This window comes from Lycium barbarum, chromosome 12 (assembly GCF_019175385.1).
Source record: "Lycium barbarum isolate Lr01 chromosome 12, ASM1917538v2, whole genome shotgun sequence".
In the NCBI taxonomy this organism is placed as follows: Eukaryota; Viridiplantae; Streptophyta; class Magnoliopsida; order Solanales; family Solanaceae; genus Lycium; species Lycium barbarum.
Genome location: NC_083348.1, coordinates 101,662,784 through 101,682,363, shown reverse-complemented (window position 1 = coordinate 101,682,363; position 19,580 = coordinate 101,662,784). Strand labels below are relative to the sequence as shown.

The 19,580-nt window shown below is 33.1% G+C and overlaps 1 protein-coding gene across 1 annotated transcript; it reads right to left on the bottom strand.

The window, feature by feature from the left end:
- Positions 1–16,352: 16,352 nt before the first annotated feature.
- LOC132621732 (pentatricopeptide repeat-containing protein At5g39350) lies at positions 16,353–19,438 on the bottom strand. Its single transcript, XM_060336108.1, has one exon. The coding sequence runs from the start codon at positions 18,959–18,961 to the stop codon at positions 16,934–16,936; it is 2,028 nt and encodes a 675-aa protein (XP_060192091.1). The 5' UTR covers positions 18,962–19,438; the 3' UTR covers positions 16,353–16,933.
- Positions 19,439–19,580: the final 142 nt, after the last annotated feature.

Genomic DNA, 19,580 nt, shown 5'->3' with positions numbered 1-19,580 from the left:
TTCGGAGTGGTTTTGAAAATCTAACTTTATGTTTCCTTTAGTATAAAACTAATTTCCTCGAAATCATTAGTAAAACCTTATACACATCTCAACTGGCACCTTATGGGTGTTCCCTTCGGAACAGAATAGGAGTACAATATCAATAAGCCATCACAAGAATTATTTAGACCTTACTCGTCTAAGAATGAAATCATATGGAGTACTTATAGAATGAATAACAACAAAGATCATGCCAAAATGAAAGAAGGAATAGCATTAACATACCTTTAGCGCTTATTCGCGAATCCTTTTCGCCTTCTCGCTCTTTTAGCCTATTTATATAAAGTAGCGTTGTCGTTAGTAACTACATTTTCTGGTTCACAATTCCATAGCCCATTCCTTATAGAACTTAGCCGTTAGTTCACATATTTTCGTTTTAAGGCTTTCTATTATCTAAAGACTTGACGAAAATCGGGCAGCACCTCCCCTATATATTCGCCTATCCCGAATTTCCAATTACTCTCCTGTTGACACAGAAATACCAACAACAATATATATGGACAACCATATCTTCAATTATTTTTAATTCAACAAGAACAACAACATATCAAAACAACCCCCAACTATAACATAAAGATGCCCGAAATTCTACCGAACACCTACAATACACCAAGCAACCCACATACACTACTTATACACTATTTCATGCAATCTTTTCAGCAAATTTAATGAAATACTACAGCAGCTACACCACAGCTGCATCATCTATCCATATGCAAGTAAACCACATTATTATCATTATAATCCCTACAACAATCCACAACAAATTTAACTCCAACTCTAACCATTAAATTCCTTCATTCTCATCACATAATCCATGATAACAACAACAATAATCATATGAACATAATCATACCCTCAATCCTTTCAATTCAGCAAGGATAACAACATGTCCATAAAACAACACAACTTTAAATTTAACCATTTAATTCCTCCATAATGCTACTAAAATCAATTCATCATTCTTACTCAAAACACTCCCCTTACACGACTCAATTTATAATTCAACATCAACATACATAACCTTTTACTTTTAACACATAATTCACAACAATAATAACAACAACCACAATCAAACCAATTTCTAACTTAAACAACTTCAATTCTGTCCATTTCAACACCAACACTTAATCATGCAATTTTCTTACTTCCAATTCCACTTCATACAATTTTAATCTTTCCATTACCACACCATTAATCCAACTATACCATAAAGTGAGAAGATCTTACCTTAATTTAATCGGAGCAAATTCTACACTCGCTTGCACCAATTGCACCGCCTCTTCTTTCTTCAATTTAAATCCTAACTTGCCGCTTCCTTTGGGACATTTAAATCACCTTGGAGATTTAATAAAAAAAAAAATTAACAAGGCTGGCCGTGAACAGTGTGCCGCCGTGAATAGTGGCATCGTGAACAGTGCGCCGCCGTGAATAGTGCGGTGTGAACAGTGGCGCGTGAACAGTGCAGCCGTGACTCTCTCTCTCTCTCTTTAAGTTTGAGAGCTTCTCTCACTAACTCTATTTTGATGGATGAATTTTGTGAATGAAAATGGTGTATTATGAGTCATCTTATGGCTATATATATGTAGCCCATAACATTGACACATGTCCCACTAATTTACTTGGTTAACTTTAATTAATCAATATGTGCCACTTAATAACTTAATCATAGTTAAATAAATCTCTAATCTCCATTAATATTTTCATACTAGTTGAAACTTATAAACACTCGTGCACTAATTAAAATTGAGAATTAAAAGTTCCTATTACATATCCCAAAATAATCTCGTTCTTAACTTATGTCGATTAACTTATGAATAATTTGACGTATGAAAATACGGGGTATAACAGGTCTGACACCCGTACAATTGGCAGTTGAACATGGCAGGACGTTATCGACGCGTGGCAATCGCGCAACGGATCTCCCGGACCAACGGCCATGAATAAACGGACTAACGGCCACGACCAAACGGACCAATGGCAACGACCAACTCGGTCATGAAGAAACCGGATCAAATGATGCCCTTCCTTGGCTTCGGTCCAAGCATTCCTCCGATTCAGAATGAAAGTCCTCGTGCATGTTCCCGTCCTCTTCTTCCTTCGGTTCCCGATCTCACCAGTTTAACGCATATCTGATTTTTACCATATACAAAAGTGTCATCAAAATCTTATATTTCTTTTCTTCTGGTTCATAACCTAGAAAATAGAAACATCCATACAATGATGAAAGATAAGATGCACGCAGGCAGCGAAGAGGATAAAATAGTTTTACTCGGGGAAGAAGTCTTACTTCTCTTGTACCGGGATTGAAAATTCTAACACGCTCTATCTTTTCCACCCAAAAGCAGAACAAACCATTAGCGTACGATAAGTGGTCGTATAAAAATTCAAAATTACATGTAGACACTTTTCCACCTTCCTTCATCTCCACACTATAAAAAACTTAACTTACTGGCACGAAAATTTTGATTTCATCACGGCTAGTACTCCTAGAGCGACGTCTATGGATATCCATCAAATATGATTCTGACACAAGAGAATTGAAAAATCTAGAAACTCACTTGAAACGCAATAAAGACTTTACAGGAAGCCGTGAGAATATTTCAACTGTGATATCGTTGGAAAAAATTGTAGGGTTTGTCGCCGTAGTTTTCATCTTCTTCATCGTGTGAAGGCCTGACATTAGGGTAAATCTTTCTTTCTTTTTTCTATTACTTATTCTTATAACTAGATGGTCTATGCCCGTGCTGCGCACGGACCCAACACTTTAGATTATAGTATATCTATGTATATGTAGTTGTATTTGGATAGTGATTATATATATATATATACACGAAGCATGGGCTTTGTGCTCCGTATCTAAAACGTTATTATATTAGTGTTTGCTACGAAAATTTATTAATACTTTTTAAAAGAGAAGACTTGTTTAAAAGAAAACTATTTTCTTCTCTTTGAGATAAAATAATAGCAATATTTAAGCATCAATTGATATTTTCAATTTTAATTTGATTAATGTAAAATACTTATTATTTTTTATTAAATTTTGATTTGGATAATTCTAATTCAAATTATTAAATTAATTTTACATGTTTGAAACGAAACAAAGTAGAAATTGATTTTCTATTTAAACGAAGAAATGCTATTTATTAATTTTTGGTAAATATTCTCGGTTTAGTTTATTTTATTTGTCATGTTGTCTTTTGCATGATTTTTTAAGGAAACGTGAATTAGAATTATAGTTTGACTAATTTACCTTATTCATTATTTGATCTCCATTTGATATTAATCTCTGTAATTAAATTCTATCTTATTTTAAAATATAAATATTTTAAGTATATTTATTTTAGTAATCATAACAAATAAATGACATGGCGGAATAGCAAATACAACAATTATATATCTAGATTAGATCTCAGGCTAATATAAGAAAAGAAAGAAAATTGTATGTATTTGCCTACTAAACCTTTTGAAGAAAAACAATAATATGGGGTCCATGTTTTTTGCTGTGCAATAATTTCATTTGCTCCCACTAATGGGTTAATACGCATGTAGCAATGAATCCACTATTATTGACTAGATGGGGATGCTTTGGGAATTACATGAATATTGTTTGATTTTTTAATATATGGGGCGCACGTTTTTTTTTTTTTTTGACATTGCTTTTTTTTTTTAATATGAGATTCACTTTTTTTATGAGTTTGGAGAGGGCGGGATCAATCTTTTTTTTTAATGAGTTTGGAGAGGGTGGGATTCCATTTTTTTTTTTTAACTATATAGAAGCACTTTTTTTTATAGAAGCATTTTTTTTTAAGAGTGACTGACGACAAAGCATGGGTAAACCGATGCTTCTATATAGTAGAAAAATAGAAATATAATAAAGTATTTCTATCTACTTTTTAAAAGAGTTGGTAATATAAAGTATAAAATGTCATTTTTTTTGTCTTAAATAAAAAAGTGGGTGGGACCACAAAGGATTTTCTTGCCCTTAAATAAAAAAGTGGGACCAAAGGACGGACGACGATCTCACTTATAAACTGGCTCTTCTATATAGTAGTAAAGTAATATATATATTGTTCAAAATACGATTAATATAACATTGTAGTTTGTGCTTCGTATCCAAAACTTTATTATATTAGTGTTTGCTACGAATACAAAGTTGGCAAAAATTTACTAATAGACTTATTCAAAAGGAAACCGTTGATACTTTGAATTTTAATTCGATTAATTTAAAAGTGTAAAATATTCTATTGTTAATGTATGTAGATTGGGCCTAAACAATACCTATTATTTTTTTTATCAAATTTTGATTTGGATAATTCTAATTCAAATAATTATATTAATTTTACATGTTTAAAATGAAACAAAGTAGAAATTTGATTTTCTATTTAAATGAAGAACTACTATTTTTTAATTTTTGGTAAATATTTTTGGTTTAACTCATTTTACTTGTTATATTTTCTTTTGCACGGTTTTTTAAGGAAACGTTAATTAGAATTATAATTTCACTAATTTACCTTATTAATTATTTGATCTCTATTTAATATTATTTTTTCTTTTATGACATTAATCTCTTTTCACATTTATGAAAGTAATTAATTCTATCTTATTTTAATATATAAGTATTTTAAGTATGTTGCTGTACAATAATTTCATTTGCTCCCACTAATGGATTGATACGCATGTGGCAATGAATCCATCATTATTGATTTAATGAGATACTTTAGAAATTACATAAATATTGTTTGATTTTTTAATATGAGATGCATTTTTTTTTTTTTGACATTGTTTGTTTTTTTAATATGGGATTCAATTTTTTAATATTGCTTGATTTTATTAATATGGGGTCCACTTTTTTAATCCATCATTATTGATTTAATGAGATACTTTAGAAATTAATTGTTTATTTTTTTAATATGGGATTCATTTTTTTAATATTGCTTGATTTTGTTAATATGGGGTCCACTTTTTTAATCCATCATTATTGATTTAATGAGATACTTTAGAAATTACATAAATATTGTTTGATTTTTTAATATGGGATGCACTTTTTTTTTGGCATTATTTTTTTTAATATTGCTTGATTTTGTTAATATGGGGTCCACTTTTTTTTCCATGAGTTTGGAGATGGCGGTTCCACTTTTTTTTCTTCTTCTTCTTCTTATTTTTTTTTTAATATTGGTTGGTATTTAGTTGGGGCCCACGCCTTTTTTTAATATTGGTTGATGTTTAGGTGGGGCCCACACTTTTTTTTTCCAGTGGAAACGGACGACGAAGCATGGGTGGTCTATGCCCGTGCTGTGCACGGGCCCAACACTTTAGATTATAGTGTATCTATGTATATGTAGTTGTATTTGGATAGTGATAATATATATATATATATATATACACGAAGCATGGGTTTTGTGCTCCGTATCTAAAATTTTATTACATTCGTGTTTGCTACGAAAATTTATTAATATTTTTTAAAAGAGAAGACTTGTTTAAAAGAAAACTACTTTCCTCTCTTTGAGATAAAACAATAGCAATATTTAAGCATCAATTGATACTTTCAATTTTAATTCGATTAATTTAAAGGTGTAAAATACTTATTATTTTTTGTCAAATTTTGATTTGAATAATTCTAATTCAAATTATTAAATTAATTTTACATGTTTGCAACGAAACAAAGTAGAAATTGATTTTCTATTTAAACGAAGAAATGTTATTTTTTATTTTTTGGTAAATATTCTCGGTTTAGTTCATTTTACTTGTCATGTTATGTTTTGCATGGTTTTTTAAGGAAACGTGAATTAGAATTATAATTTGACTAATTTACCTTATTCATTATTTGATCTCCATTTGATATTAATCTCTTTTCACATTTATTACAGTAAGGATAAAAATGAAAAAGTAATTAAATTCTATCTTATTTTAATATATAAGTATTTTAAGTATGTTGTTGTACAATAATTTCATTTGCTCCCACTAATGGATTGATACGCATGTGGCAATGAATCCATTATTATTGATTTAATGAGATACTTTGGAAATTATATAAATATTGTTTGTTTTTTTAATATGAGATGCACTTTTTTTTTGACATTATTTGTTTTTTTAATATGAGATTTATTTTTTTAATATTGCTTGATTTAGTTGGAGCCCACACTTTTTTTAATATTGGTTGATGTTTAGGTGGGGCCCACACTTTTTTTTTTTTGGTTTGTTGACGACGAAGCACGAAGCAGACGACCAAAATGGCCCCAACTCGTGCTTCTAAATAGTTAGAAAAGAAAAGAAAAGTCAGAGCTAGGCTATTATATTATAAAACATGAAAATTGACACCAAAAAGGAAAAGAAAAAGTAACCGGAGAGAACTTTTGACTACTTAATTTAATATTTAGGTCACAATTAAATATATGTGATGAAAATATTAATGTGTGGATGTCTATTACTCCTCTACATATAACTCTCACTACTTCATGTTCATAACTTTTGTAGAAGTAACCCCCATTACTTTATGACCACTACCCACACTTTATTTCTATAACCCCCAAATAGATACTACCCATGTTTATGACACACCCCTTTGGTGTTCTCAATGTATTCCTATATATAGTTGGGTTGTATGTAATAGTTGGAGACTTGAACACATTTGGATGAATAAGAAATCTATCATCTCTTGTCTCTCTATTTCTATTGTTTTCATCCTTTATTATTGTTACTCTTTTAGCTTAATTTTATAATACGTTATCAGCACGAGTCTCTAATAGTTTAATGTTTGAGTTTAATCTAGATTAATTAGTATTACTGTCTTTGAGGACTTGACAGTCTACGAGAATCGTATCTTAATCTCTTCAACCCGTGAGGTATGTTTACTACTGTTTTCCTTCATGACATGAATATGCTAACATAAAGCTTTGTCGTCAAAGCTTTAAGTCCACATGCCTGTTTTCGATCTGTAAATATATTTTTGGTCACACACTTTCATAATCCTTAGTAGTATTTGATCTAACAAGATTCAGTTTTCTTTAATATTTATTGAAACTTTGTGGATTTGATTAGGAGTTAGCTAATCTTTTACTGTTTTAACATTTCATGATCACCAAGTCAAAATCAAATGGAAAATCGTCTCCCTTGTTTTGGTTCGTATTAACCTTATTGTTTTATCATTGTTATCCACATCTTTTAATGATTAAAAGAACATCTTCTCTCTGTTCCAAGTTTTGTCTTTTCTTGAGTTCTAGTTTCTAAAATGCTACAACAGAAGAAGATATAGAGGTATTAAGCTAAGCTTATAATTCGACCAACTTAATTTGTATGTATTGTATTACACGTCTAATAAAGAATTGAAGTCACTGCCACTAAACCACCAAATTTCAATTGTTTTTATTTCATCAAGTTTTAATAGGACACAATCTGTGTATCTCCTAACATATAAATTAATTACTTCATTGGTTTTGGTTATATATGTTTATTTTTGGATAACATGCAATCAGACAGGTTTGGTTAATATGTTTTTATTTTACTTGTTAAAATTTTCAGACTCTCTAATAACACTATTACCGATTCTGTGCAATAGTGTAAAATATTTTAAAGGCTCGAGACTCAGTTTCAGGACACTTTGACCTATTATGTTATTGGTTGAGGGTAAGACGGTGGATTCAAGTTCCACCGTATCAAGAGAGTAAGACATCGGGTTTGAGTCCTGATGCACTATGATGATAAGATGTTGGGTTTAAGTCTCATCGATTTATGGCCTAACATGCCTTTATATGGATAAGACGTTGGTTTTAAGTCCTAATGCACTATACCGATGATATAATGATGATCAAGGCAAAATAATATATCTTTGACGAAAAATCTTGAAACCTGACCCACTTGATATGCTCCATTCCGTGAGGGGAATGTGGTAGCAGTGCATAATAATTCTAAATGAGAACAAGTGGTTAAACGAATGAACATGGACGTGGCAAAGGACTAAATAATGTTAATCACCATTGTGGTAATATAAGAGGAAGAACATTATGGGTTCTCAAAATGGTCCTTCTAAGGTGAAGGTAATTTTGTCATCAATTTGGTATGAAAGGTAATTGGGCACGCGGTTGTCGTGCGACCAAATTTGATAAGTTTTATAAATCCTCCATTAAAAGAAAGGAAAATAATTTCAAAGTGATGTCGTGGTGGGTCTATGAATATGATAAAGACAATGGGCATATAATGAAAGTTTATGAAGCACATATATATGATTATAATGTATTTCTTAAAGAGAATGTGACTTGTGGTAAGCATAGAATGCTCACCCATTTTGAAAGTGAAATGTGTAACAGTGTGGATAATGACGTCCTCGTGTATTATTGACTAAATACCACACAACTAACCTCTATGGAAGGTTTGAGAAAAAATTTGTTTTGACATAAATGGTCAGGTCACGTACTTTTAGTACGTCACGATTATTGTGGTATGTCTTATCATGAATTACCAAAGGGTAAAAGTAAGATATAAGTCTTGCTTATAAAGGTTTTTGGTCATGACCATTATGACAATTAATCCGTAAAAGAAGATGTTCACCATATGGATAGTATTATGATATATGCGGTAGTACATAATTAATTGGAGCTCCGGAAAAGCTACTTTGTTACTACCCGGAGGAATGAAATTGTTCATAATATTGGTGTTGTAGTAAGTCTCAAAAGAAACTTTTTTCAAAGGCATTGGCCAAATATGAATTATATTGAGACTGTACATTATGAAAAGATTTTAAATCTTCATACTACTACAATCAAAGCGAGTTATAAATATTTACGTGAAAGGTTACCCGCCTTTTCCTCCTGTTTGAACTACACAGATACGAGCAAGATAATGGAGTCACATGCGATAGTAAACTAGAAGTTTCTTGAAAGAAATATTTGTTGGCATGACCGGTTGGCCATCCCGGTTCAAATGTGATGCGAAAATTATTGAGAATTCACGTTGTTATATACTGAAGAAATAGAAATTCTTCAAGAATCCTCTTGTGCTGCTTGCTCTCAAGATGACAAATTGATTATTCTACCAGCTAAGGTTGGGATTGTATCCCCTGATTTTGGAATGTATAAAAGGTGATATATATATATGGGCCCAGTCACCTGTCATGTGGACCGGTTTACTATTATATGGTTTTAATAGATGCATCTATGTTATGGTCACATGTGCATTTAGTTTTTGCAAGGTTGTTTGCTCAAAATTAAGAGCACGATCCAAATTATGAAATGATGTTGATAATGCTAGTTTATATCCAAGTTGGTTTAGCAGAAATTGTATGCCTCCAATTATAGCTAAACAATTGGTTATAAGAACAAACTCCCAAAACGAAATTTGAGATATGTTATATGTAGTAGCACTTGTACGCATCAAGCCAACGAGTTATAATAAGTTCCCCTATCATAATTGGTTCAAGGTCAGGAACCAATTAATTCTCATCTAAAAATTTGAATGTGCGGTATATGATTTAATTGCTCCACCACAACGCATAAAGATGGGTCCCCAAATAATGTTGGGAGGTAAATATTAGATTTCCTAATATTAGGGAGAGAGATGATAAGCGGCTGGAAAATAAGGTATATTTAATGAATTATCACTGGTATGATCCTCGTTGAAAGGATAATTCAAGTTAACTGCCAGACGCATTTACTGACCCAAAAGTGTATATTATATTCCAGCTGCAAATGCTCTAATTTCAATTAGAATTAAAGTCCTTGAAGGACGGAGTCTATGGCGATAGACCGATCGGTTCCAAAGATAAAACTCTTTGAAGAAGGTGAAGAGCAAATGATCAAGTTGGTCATACTAATGAGGCAAGTGCTTTAAATTAGCACCACGACATAATATTTCATGCAACCTTTGGTTTGGTTTAGGTACCTGAAAATTATGAAAAATAAAGAGATCTCGATAAGTTATGTCGTATTGGAACCGATATCAAATGACCATCGACGGTATCTTTTGATATAATGTAACGCTCAATATTGTAAACGGTGACGAGGATCTTGAATCTAAATCTATCAAAGAGTGGACAGACGAATAATTGGCCAAATAAATATGCAACTCAAGTATATTTTGTTTCACTTGGAAAAGTGATATTTTTTATCTATAGTCCAAGGACCTCAAGATATACTGTTAGTGGGGTACAAATAAATTATTGTGCGAAAAGTAAAGTCGTAAGATATAAAGTACGGCTTGTGCCTTGTGGCATAAAGGTCTTTTGTGAAAATCCCGGCATTATTGTATGGAGATAAGTTTCCCGTGGTGGATGTAATGAGGTTTCTTATCAGTCTAGCAATACATGAAAAATTTGAATGCGTATAATGAATTTTTGTCATGTCTAGCTAGACAATGAAATTTATATGAAAATCCTTGAAGGATTTAAAGCAATTCCATTGAGTACCCCAATGCCCAGGACATCGCTTAACATCAAGAAAGATCAATTCGATCTCATGAAAATGGTCAGAAAGTACCATGTATTTGTGTAATTGGTGCACTTATATTTCTTGCTCTTATAATTCATGAGATAGTATTTTTATTAATGTGCTGGCAAGATATAAGTTTACTTCTATGTGGAGATACTCGAGTAAAATCAAATATTGGTATAGATTTGTTATTTCTAACCATATTGTCAAGGGTTTGTTGGTTATGCAAATGCAGGAAGATTATATGCTCTATGTAACGTTCGATGGCACGCAAGTTATTTATTTACATATGGGTGTTGCCATATTATATTGTTCTGCTAAAAGTCAATTGTTTGCTATTTACGCAAATCATACAAAGATAACAATGATCGTAAAGCAAGCAAATGACATATTGATATCAATATGAGCTCAAGGATGTAACATCTTTGTGGATGTGAGTTGGTCACAAAGACATGACCAATATCAACACTTGGAAAGCTGGTATATAAGATCATTGGAAGGCATCATCTACAAGAATTGATACGTTGAAGGTGGAATAGAATAAAACACGTCTCGCCGAAAGTTATTTTCACACCCGATGTTCAAAGGAATGGTGAAAATATATTTAAGAAATTCAAGTGACAATTTAGCAGATTTGTTAACAACAACATGGCCAACCTCAACATTTGAGAAGCTGATGTACAAGAAAATGATGTTATTATCAGGGGGAGTAAAATGCGCGCTGCACTCTTTTTCCCTTAGTTGAGGTTGTGTCCCACTGGGTTTTCCTGGCAAGGTTTTTAACGAGGCAACAGATAAGCGTATTGCAAGATATGTGTACTCTTTTTCCTTCACTACGATTTTTTTCACTGGATTTTTCCTAGTAAGGTTTTAACGAGGCATATTATCAAACAAAAGACATCCAAGGGGGAGTGTTATGAAAATATTAATGTGTGGATGTCTATTATTCCTCTACATATAACTCCCACTACTTCATGTTCATAACTCTTGTAGAAGTAACCCCCATTACTTTATGACCATTACTCTCACACTTTATTTCTATAACCCCCAAATAGTTACTACTCATGTTTATGACACACCCCTTTGGTGTTCTCAATGTATTCCTATATATAGTTGGGTTGTATGTAATAGTTGGGGACTTGAACTGTTGAACACATTTGGATGAATAAGAAATCTCTCCTCTCTTGTCTCTCTATTTCTATTGTTTTCATCCTTTACTATTGTTACTCTTTTAGCTTAATTTTACAATAATATAATCATATTTCACCATAAACAAAAGATATTAAAGGCAAGTGGAATCCTACTTATACTCTAACTAAAGTTATTTCAGAGATCCAAATTTATTCACTATTGATATTTTCATTCAAAATTCTCAACATTATCGTCTAAATCACTGATGAGGGTTTTGGCTCCTTTGTTGATCATGGAAATATAATTAAGTGTTATACCCCCATTTTAATCGGGTCAAAGCGGAGTACAACATATTGGTGATTCCTAATTATTTAACTTAAGGAGTCGCCACCTGATTATTTAAACGGTGAATTATGACACCCATTTATTAATTAAATAAATGCTTAAGATTAACTCCAATTAATGGTCTACTTAACTAATGTGATTCTAGGTAAGAGTTCTTAGTTATCGTAAAGGGAAGGGGTTAAGCATCCTTTAAGATCTGTTAATTACGATTAATCGGCCAAACTTAAGTCAATTAAGCTTGTTGAGAAATGAGGTGTCTTGAGCATAAATATAAGTAGATAAATAGTACCTGTAATAATATACCTTTTGATATAATAATATATAGATTAATAAAGCAGCCACTTGGACGTTTAAATGTAAAATGTTTTTCACGGTTTTGTACTCAAAATAAAAAAGCCATTCTTGGCCACAAGTGCTTAACAGATTCAAAAACCAACTCAGCTATAAAGTAAAAAGTCATTTTTCTTACTCGTTGAAGAAGTTTGTGGCTAAAAAAGAGTTTTAAATTTTAAAGAAAGTTTAAGAGCTAGCTTCTTAATAAAATGTAAACCTTAAGTTTAACTACTGGCCCGCATATAGATATCTTAAACCGGCATACCTTAAGTTGAAAAAAAATTGCCTTGATTATTAACTAAATGTTATTCTAAATGATCAACCAAGGTTAGATATTCAGATTACTATAAAGAACGAAATAAATCACCACCAAAACCATAACACTCATAACAAATAAAAAGAAACAGGAGATATAACACTCTTATAATAAGCAACGAAAGTAGGCTATGGTAGAATGTTTCCCACTTTTCCCTGCCTCTCCCTTCATTTTTGGCGAGAGATGCAAATAAAGAGGAGTGATGAAGAAATGCTGATTTCGAGTCTAGCGGCGACGGATAGTAAGTCTCAATGCGAGACTGCTTGCGGCGGTGAGAGTCTTTATGAAGACTCTATTTTGCTCCGTGCATGCGACAAAAATATAGAAGGAAGAAATTAGAGATACAACAAATACAAAAAATATCCAAACCATAGACTTTAAGTAAAATGCATTTTAGAATCAATACTCACTACAACAAACAAACAAGCAACTTTAATTAAACACGCGACAATGGATATGAGCTTTATTTGCATTTCCTCTTTTGAGCTTTTAATATTGAGTAAGCAGAACATGCTAGAATCCTTTTAATGGTAAAGAGAAGCAGCCATAGTACTGATTTAAGTCTCTAATGAAAAATGTACATGGGTATTATTTCATGCTAATTAGTTAAGTGAAAAATCCAGAAACATGAGTTATAAACGGAAAAGTAACTTCCATCAAAGATTTCCTAAAATAAATGGCATGCAGAATCAATTCTCATTTGATTATCAAGCTAAACTTGGTATAATATTTCCTTTTATCAACATTTCTTTCCCCAAGGGAAAAGAAATATTTAAACACACAATTATCCATATCGACATAACTTCTGAAAAGAGAAATTATAATACATGGTGTCTAAAGCATGTATTGAGTTTTAAAAAAACTTTAAGACGTGTGTGGTTAACAAGCTAAGTCTACTGCTCTAAAGTAACTAGTTTATCTGTGTGGGAAACTGAGTCATACAAAACATATAGCAGCTTGAAATATGCAACCTACATCCATGATCTCTAAGCATATACTTTCTTGATACACAAATACCATATTTTATAAGCATTGTAAGTTCTTAATTAGCATAGGATCTAAACTTTAAATAAGATCGGATCAATTTTGTTCCGACAAGAAAGAAAAAAAATGGACACATTAAACAGAGCATATTTTCTTAATTAAGCATGATTTCAATAATCTTAAGAACAACACTTAAATCATACCTTCTGGGAACTTAAAAGCAAACGAATGAAGAAAATGATTTTCAATAAACTAGTCAAGACCCCATGTTATAAACAAAATATCCACATGAGCATTTCATCAAACATGTAGCATTCAAATTTTACATACCTGGTCAAAACACAGATTGAAAATACAAATGAAGGAAAGTCTTAACACATGCTTTCTAACAGACTAAAACACACAGGAATGAAGTGATGCAATTAAGCAATATCAGTGTTCTACAAATAACATACGGAAATGTCGTATTTAAAACACGAGAAGAAATCAAATTTAAGAGCATTGCACGAACAACTCCCAAACCAGAAACATATTTGTAAGAAACTGAAAGAATCAAGAATAAGAATAAACTGACCTTCTATGGGTGCAGTGAACTGGGGTGCAGGGTCTTAGATCTATGCTCGAATACCGACAATTCCGAGCTTGAATACGCCCAGATTCGAAGCCTCGGCTGAGACCAAAAGTAAACTAAAGGATTTCGTTTTTTGAAAAAATAGAATAGTATTAAAAGTATATGAGCAATAGCATTTAAGACGTTTTTCAGCAAGCAAAATCGTGTCTAAAAATGGCCAACGAGTAAGTATTTATAGAAAGATTTTGGGGTTTGAAAGGGTTCAAAATTTGGGCGGGATTTTGATGTTGGCTTTGAATTTGAAACGGTCATATTACCGCTTTTGACGTTGGTAGATGTCTGCCATGGGAGAGTGAAGAGAGCAAGATTAAAGAAATAAGTAAGTTTTTTGAAAGATAGCATGTGAAAGACAAAGGGAAGGAGAGAGAGTCTGAGAAAGAGTCCCAAAGTCAAAAACATTGCTAAAAAGTTACTTTTCACGTGAAGTAAGAGAAGGAAGATCTTGACCAGATTTGAATGAGGGCTCTTTTGGTATTTTCATTTATTTGAGAAAGATCTAGAGGTCCTTTATGGTTAATTTGCTGGAATTGTGGACTTGGTGTTGAATTTTAAACCCTTCCTTCCTATTTCCTTTTGAGCTTCTAAATTAGGTTTAAAAATAATTTTGTGATATATTACACTGATACTAATCTTAACTAAGTAATTAAATTATCGAATATGCTATAAGATACTGTAGTCACTTTTCACTTAAATAAATTATGAGATGTTGCATGGTTTAGTGAAATGAAAATGCAATAGTAAAAATACTACAGTAGCTATTTATAAAGTGCAAAACTAGAATAGTATACTACTTGATTAAGTCAATGAATATGAGAAGCCTTAAAGATGATAAAAAGAAAATGATAATACTAATAATAATAATAATAATAATAATAATAATAATAATAATAATAATAGTAGTAGTAGTAGTAGTAGTAGTAGTAGTAATAGTTATAGTAGTTGTAGTAATAATAATAATAATAATAATAATAATAATAATAATAGCGATAGTAACTAGTAAAAATGGTAAAAGCTATGATATTTGATTTATGGCCAATTTAGAAGCTCGAGGAAATAAATCGGAAGAAAGGAGGGTCAAAATTGGGTGTCAACATTAGGTTCCAAAAATCTCTTGGTTATGGGTCTTTCTTGATTTGAAAAGGTCCTTTGCAATTCTTAACTACTTGAGTTCTCTAATTCAAAAAGTCTTACATATATACTAATTATGCAGATTGAATACGTAGAGAATTGGAAAAAAAAAAAAGGAGAGAGAGACTAAACTTAAATGACATTATTATTAAGCCATGTAAATCTTTTGCATCTTTGATGCAAATTTAACATACAACAGAGCATATCAAGATTTTGGGTGGACATTATACACACGGGACACCGGGTGTTTACACCAAATCAACAAAATTAACCTTAGCAGTTAAAAATTAAAGTGAACATACATATCACTTAAACCATAGTTATGTACAAAATGTGTATATGAAAGACACGTCTTGCATGCATTAATTTGGTGTAAACGCCTTATGCGGGTAAGTTTTACCACCATTTATCCCCATGATACTAGTATGATGAGAAATTTTATCATCAAGGAAACGATCTGGCAAAACCCAAAAAACAACTATGGTCCTAAACTAAAGAAGAATAAAATCTATTGGCACTCAATGTATGCATCAAACAAATGAATGCAAGGCGTGTACTTTGCATATAAACTTCTATCATTTAACCAAGAATTAAACGATTTATATTCTCGTTTTAATTTGAAATCGCTATGATTAAATTATTTAGTTTGATGTAAACACCAGCATAAAAGTGTCTTTGTCTTGAAATCCTCCCACTAACATAGTAACATGCGGGGACCTGCTAACAGAATAATCTCATTATCATATAAATAATGCAAAACACATGCTTTTCACAAGGATGCTAGCGAGGTATGGACAAAGTTATGAAAAGAGTCGATTACTTGTGATTTATTCATGCTGATGCAGACGTTGTTCCATTTTCTGGCTTCAAAGTAGCATATGCTGACAGCCACGCACAATACTTATTCGAGGTCACCTCATTTAGGTTTCCTAGTTGTTGCTAAGAAAATTGCCTCTTCCCTTAGTGGCCATTTACTAAGTTAGTGTACCAGCTGATATACATTTAGCTTAATGAATCATCATCAGGAGTCTTAAATCCATTTTTTTTCATATAGAAAAGGAAAGCAACAATCATACATTAAAAATAAATAAATATTTAAAGCTCGGACTTCAAGTTACTCAGTGATTTTCAGTGGGATCTTAGTAGCTCAGTTGGTTGACTACCTTAACTTTCACCTTGTTGGTGAGGGTTGGATTCCCCACCTTGTAACCCCCCTCCCCCATTTCCCGTTCCCCTACCCCTATGTAATAATTTAAAAAAAAAAAAAAAGATTTTCAGCCTTCTCTTCCCATAGTGACTTGAGGCTCGAGCTATGTGAATTCTTGAAGTTAAATGGTAATTTCAACCAGCTTCAATCTCAGCATATGAACTGTTGTGATTGACCGATTGTATAAAACCAATCCACCTTCCAATTATACATCGAGCTGGTATGAGGAGCACTGCAGAAATATAATTACAATAGCAAAATCGAACAGGTCATAAGCACCACTGGGGACTAAGAGGGCTAGCTTTCGTCCTATTATGGCATATTTCCCAGGTGTTGCACTCATCTGCAGCTCTCGTTTGACTGTAGTTGCATGGAAACTAAAAGAAATCACCTACTTGTCACCCAATGACACTTTGAGCAGGCGTCTTAACTAGTCCAACTTCATTCATCAGAAGTCTCACATTCTCTGCATCTTTCCATCTTCCAACTGCAGAATAGATCTTTCCCAACAGTATATAATTTCCTGTGTTCTCTGGCTCCAGCTTAAATAGCCACCTTGCAGCCAATTCTCCAAGTTCCACATTTCCATGGATCACACAGGCACCAAGTAGTGCCCCCCAGATGGCATGACTTGGTTCAAAAGTCATAGTTTTAATAAGTTCACATGCTTCCTCAAGTCGGCCAGCCCGACCAAGAAGATCAACCATACAGGTATAATGATCTCTTCTAAGACTATCAGAGTGATTTTTAAGCATGAAATTAAACAAACAAAGACCCTCATCCACCAAACCAGCATGACCGCAAGCATGCAAAACCGAGGTGAAAGTGACTTCGTTAGGTTTGACCCCAGATTGCACCATCTCATTAAAAAGTGACAAAGAAATCTCGCCATGCCCATGCATCCCATAACCAGCTATTAACGTACTCCACAAAATTATGTCCCTTTCTTTCTTGGGTATCCCATTGAAGATCTTGTGACCATTATCTAAGTTTCCACATTTGGAGTATATATCAACTAAACCAGTAGCTACCTCAGTTCTTGTAATAAATCCGGATCTTACGAGATAGCTGTGTATGCTCAACGCTTGCCTAAGATCAGCTTCAATGGCAAATGCAGGAAGTACACTTTTCAGGGTTGCATCATTAGGTTTGACAGCCTCTGACAACATGAACTTGAAAAGCTCTATCGCTTCTCTTGCAAGCTCATTATGAAGGCACCCAGACAAAATGGCATTCCATGGGACAGTCCTCTTCTTGCTAGTCTTTGCAAACACCTGATAGCCAAGTCTAAAACAATCGCATTTAGCATACATGTCAATAAGGCCAGTTTCTACATTAACATCAGCTTGAAGGTCCTGCCTGATAGCCCAGCCATGCAGGCATTTACCAAGCCTCAAATGAGGCAAACTAGCACATGCAGCAAGAAGGGATGCCAGAGTTACTGCATTCGGCTTTACACCTTCAAGCTGCATCATTTGAGAAAACCATAGTGCATTGTTTATGTCGCCATCTAAAATGAGCCCGTGGATCATTGTAGTCCAAGTCACCACATCTCTATCACTCATCTTCTCAAAAACCAACCTTGCCTCATCAACTCTACCACATTTAATGTACATATCAACGACAGCATTTCGAATAGACAAATTGTCCCAAAAACCTACTTCTTTGATCAGCGAGTGAATCTCTCTACCCATCTTAAAGTCCTTCAGCGACCCACACGCAGGCAACACGGAAAGCACAGTGGCACAATCAGCTTCAACGCCATCATCTTCCATTCTCCTGTAAATCATTAGGGCCTCTTTGGGACTATCATTTCTGCAATACCCACTGATCATAGTGTTCCAGGTCACAACGGTTCGCGCCTGCATTGCATCAAAGACCCTCCTAGCACTCTCTTTATCTCCACAACTCATATACATGGACAATAGTGAATTTCCCACAAAAGTATCCCACATATAACCACTTATAACAGTTAATCCATGAATAGCAACCCCTTGCTGAAGTAAGAACAAATCACTACACGCCCTAATAACATACGGAAATGTATGCCTGTCAGGTTTGTGTTTATCTGATCGAAGCATTTCCCCAAAGAGTTTAAGTGCAAAATTAGGGAACCCCTTTTGGGTGTACATTCTTATCATGGACCTGTATGACAGCAAAGTTCGTTGAGGCAATTCATCGAACACCTTGCTAGCGTAAGAAGTGTGACCACAGAGTGCATATGCTGCTGTAAGGAGAGAAAGCAAATGGGATTGAAGGAGGCCAAGGGTAATGGTATGGGCATGGACTACGTTGGTGGTTCTTAAAGATTTGGTTTTGGCGCAGTATTCTAAGAGAGACTTGCATTGTTCTGGTGTGGTAGTTGTTTCAATGACTCGTTTAAGGTGCGTCAATTTTTTGGACAATGGTAGAGATGGGACATTCATGAATTACAACATGTATGTCTTTAAAATGGCCAATTTCTTGTTTTTGGTCTAACTCTTCGGTTATGGTAGGTCAGCTTGTTGGTTAAACGTTATATGCTTATATGCAAAACAAGTACTCTCCTAATAGTACTGACTTCTTACCAAAATGATTTTTTGTTCTCCGAAGTTAATTTAGCCGAGTTTTAACATGTGAAAAGTTCAAATATTTAAAAGTTACTTACCAAATTATTACAGAGGATATTTTTAATATTACAAGTACCAAGAAAAGGTTTTACACGAAAAAAGTTTAGTCAGTGTTCACATAAATTGATCCTCGACAACTAAAATATAAGAAAGGTACTTTTAACTTCTTCTTCTTTTTGGTTCTCTTTCAAATCAATCTGCCAGTTATCTGATGGAAGTTCTACAGGTTATTATCAGCTTGGACATAAATTTCCCAAGTTAACACTATCAAAATTTGGGAGGGTTTAGGCTCTTTGACTCTCTTAGATTAGATCAACTTAGAGTGACTCCCTTGTTGAAACTTCAATATATAAACCTTTTTGACTTTTCTTGAGCTGATTACATGTAAGTTTGTTTATGCATCCTCAACATTCTTTAGCAACAAAAGATAGAAATA

Bases quoted from the DNA above. Each gene is read 5' to 3' on its own strand.
- LOC132621732 (XM_060336108.1), bottom strand. From the start codon at position 18,961: ATGAATGTCCCATCTCTACCATTGTCCAAAAAATTGACGCACCTTAAA.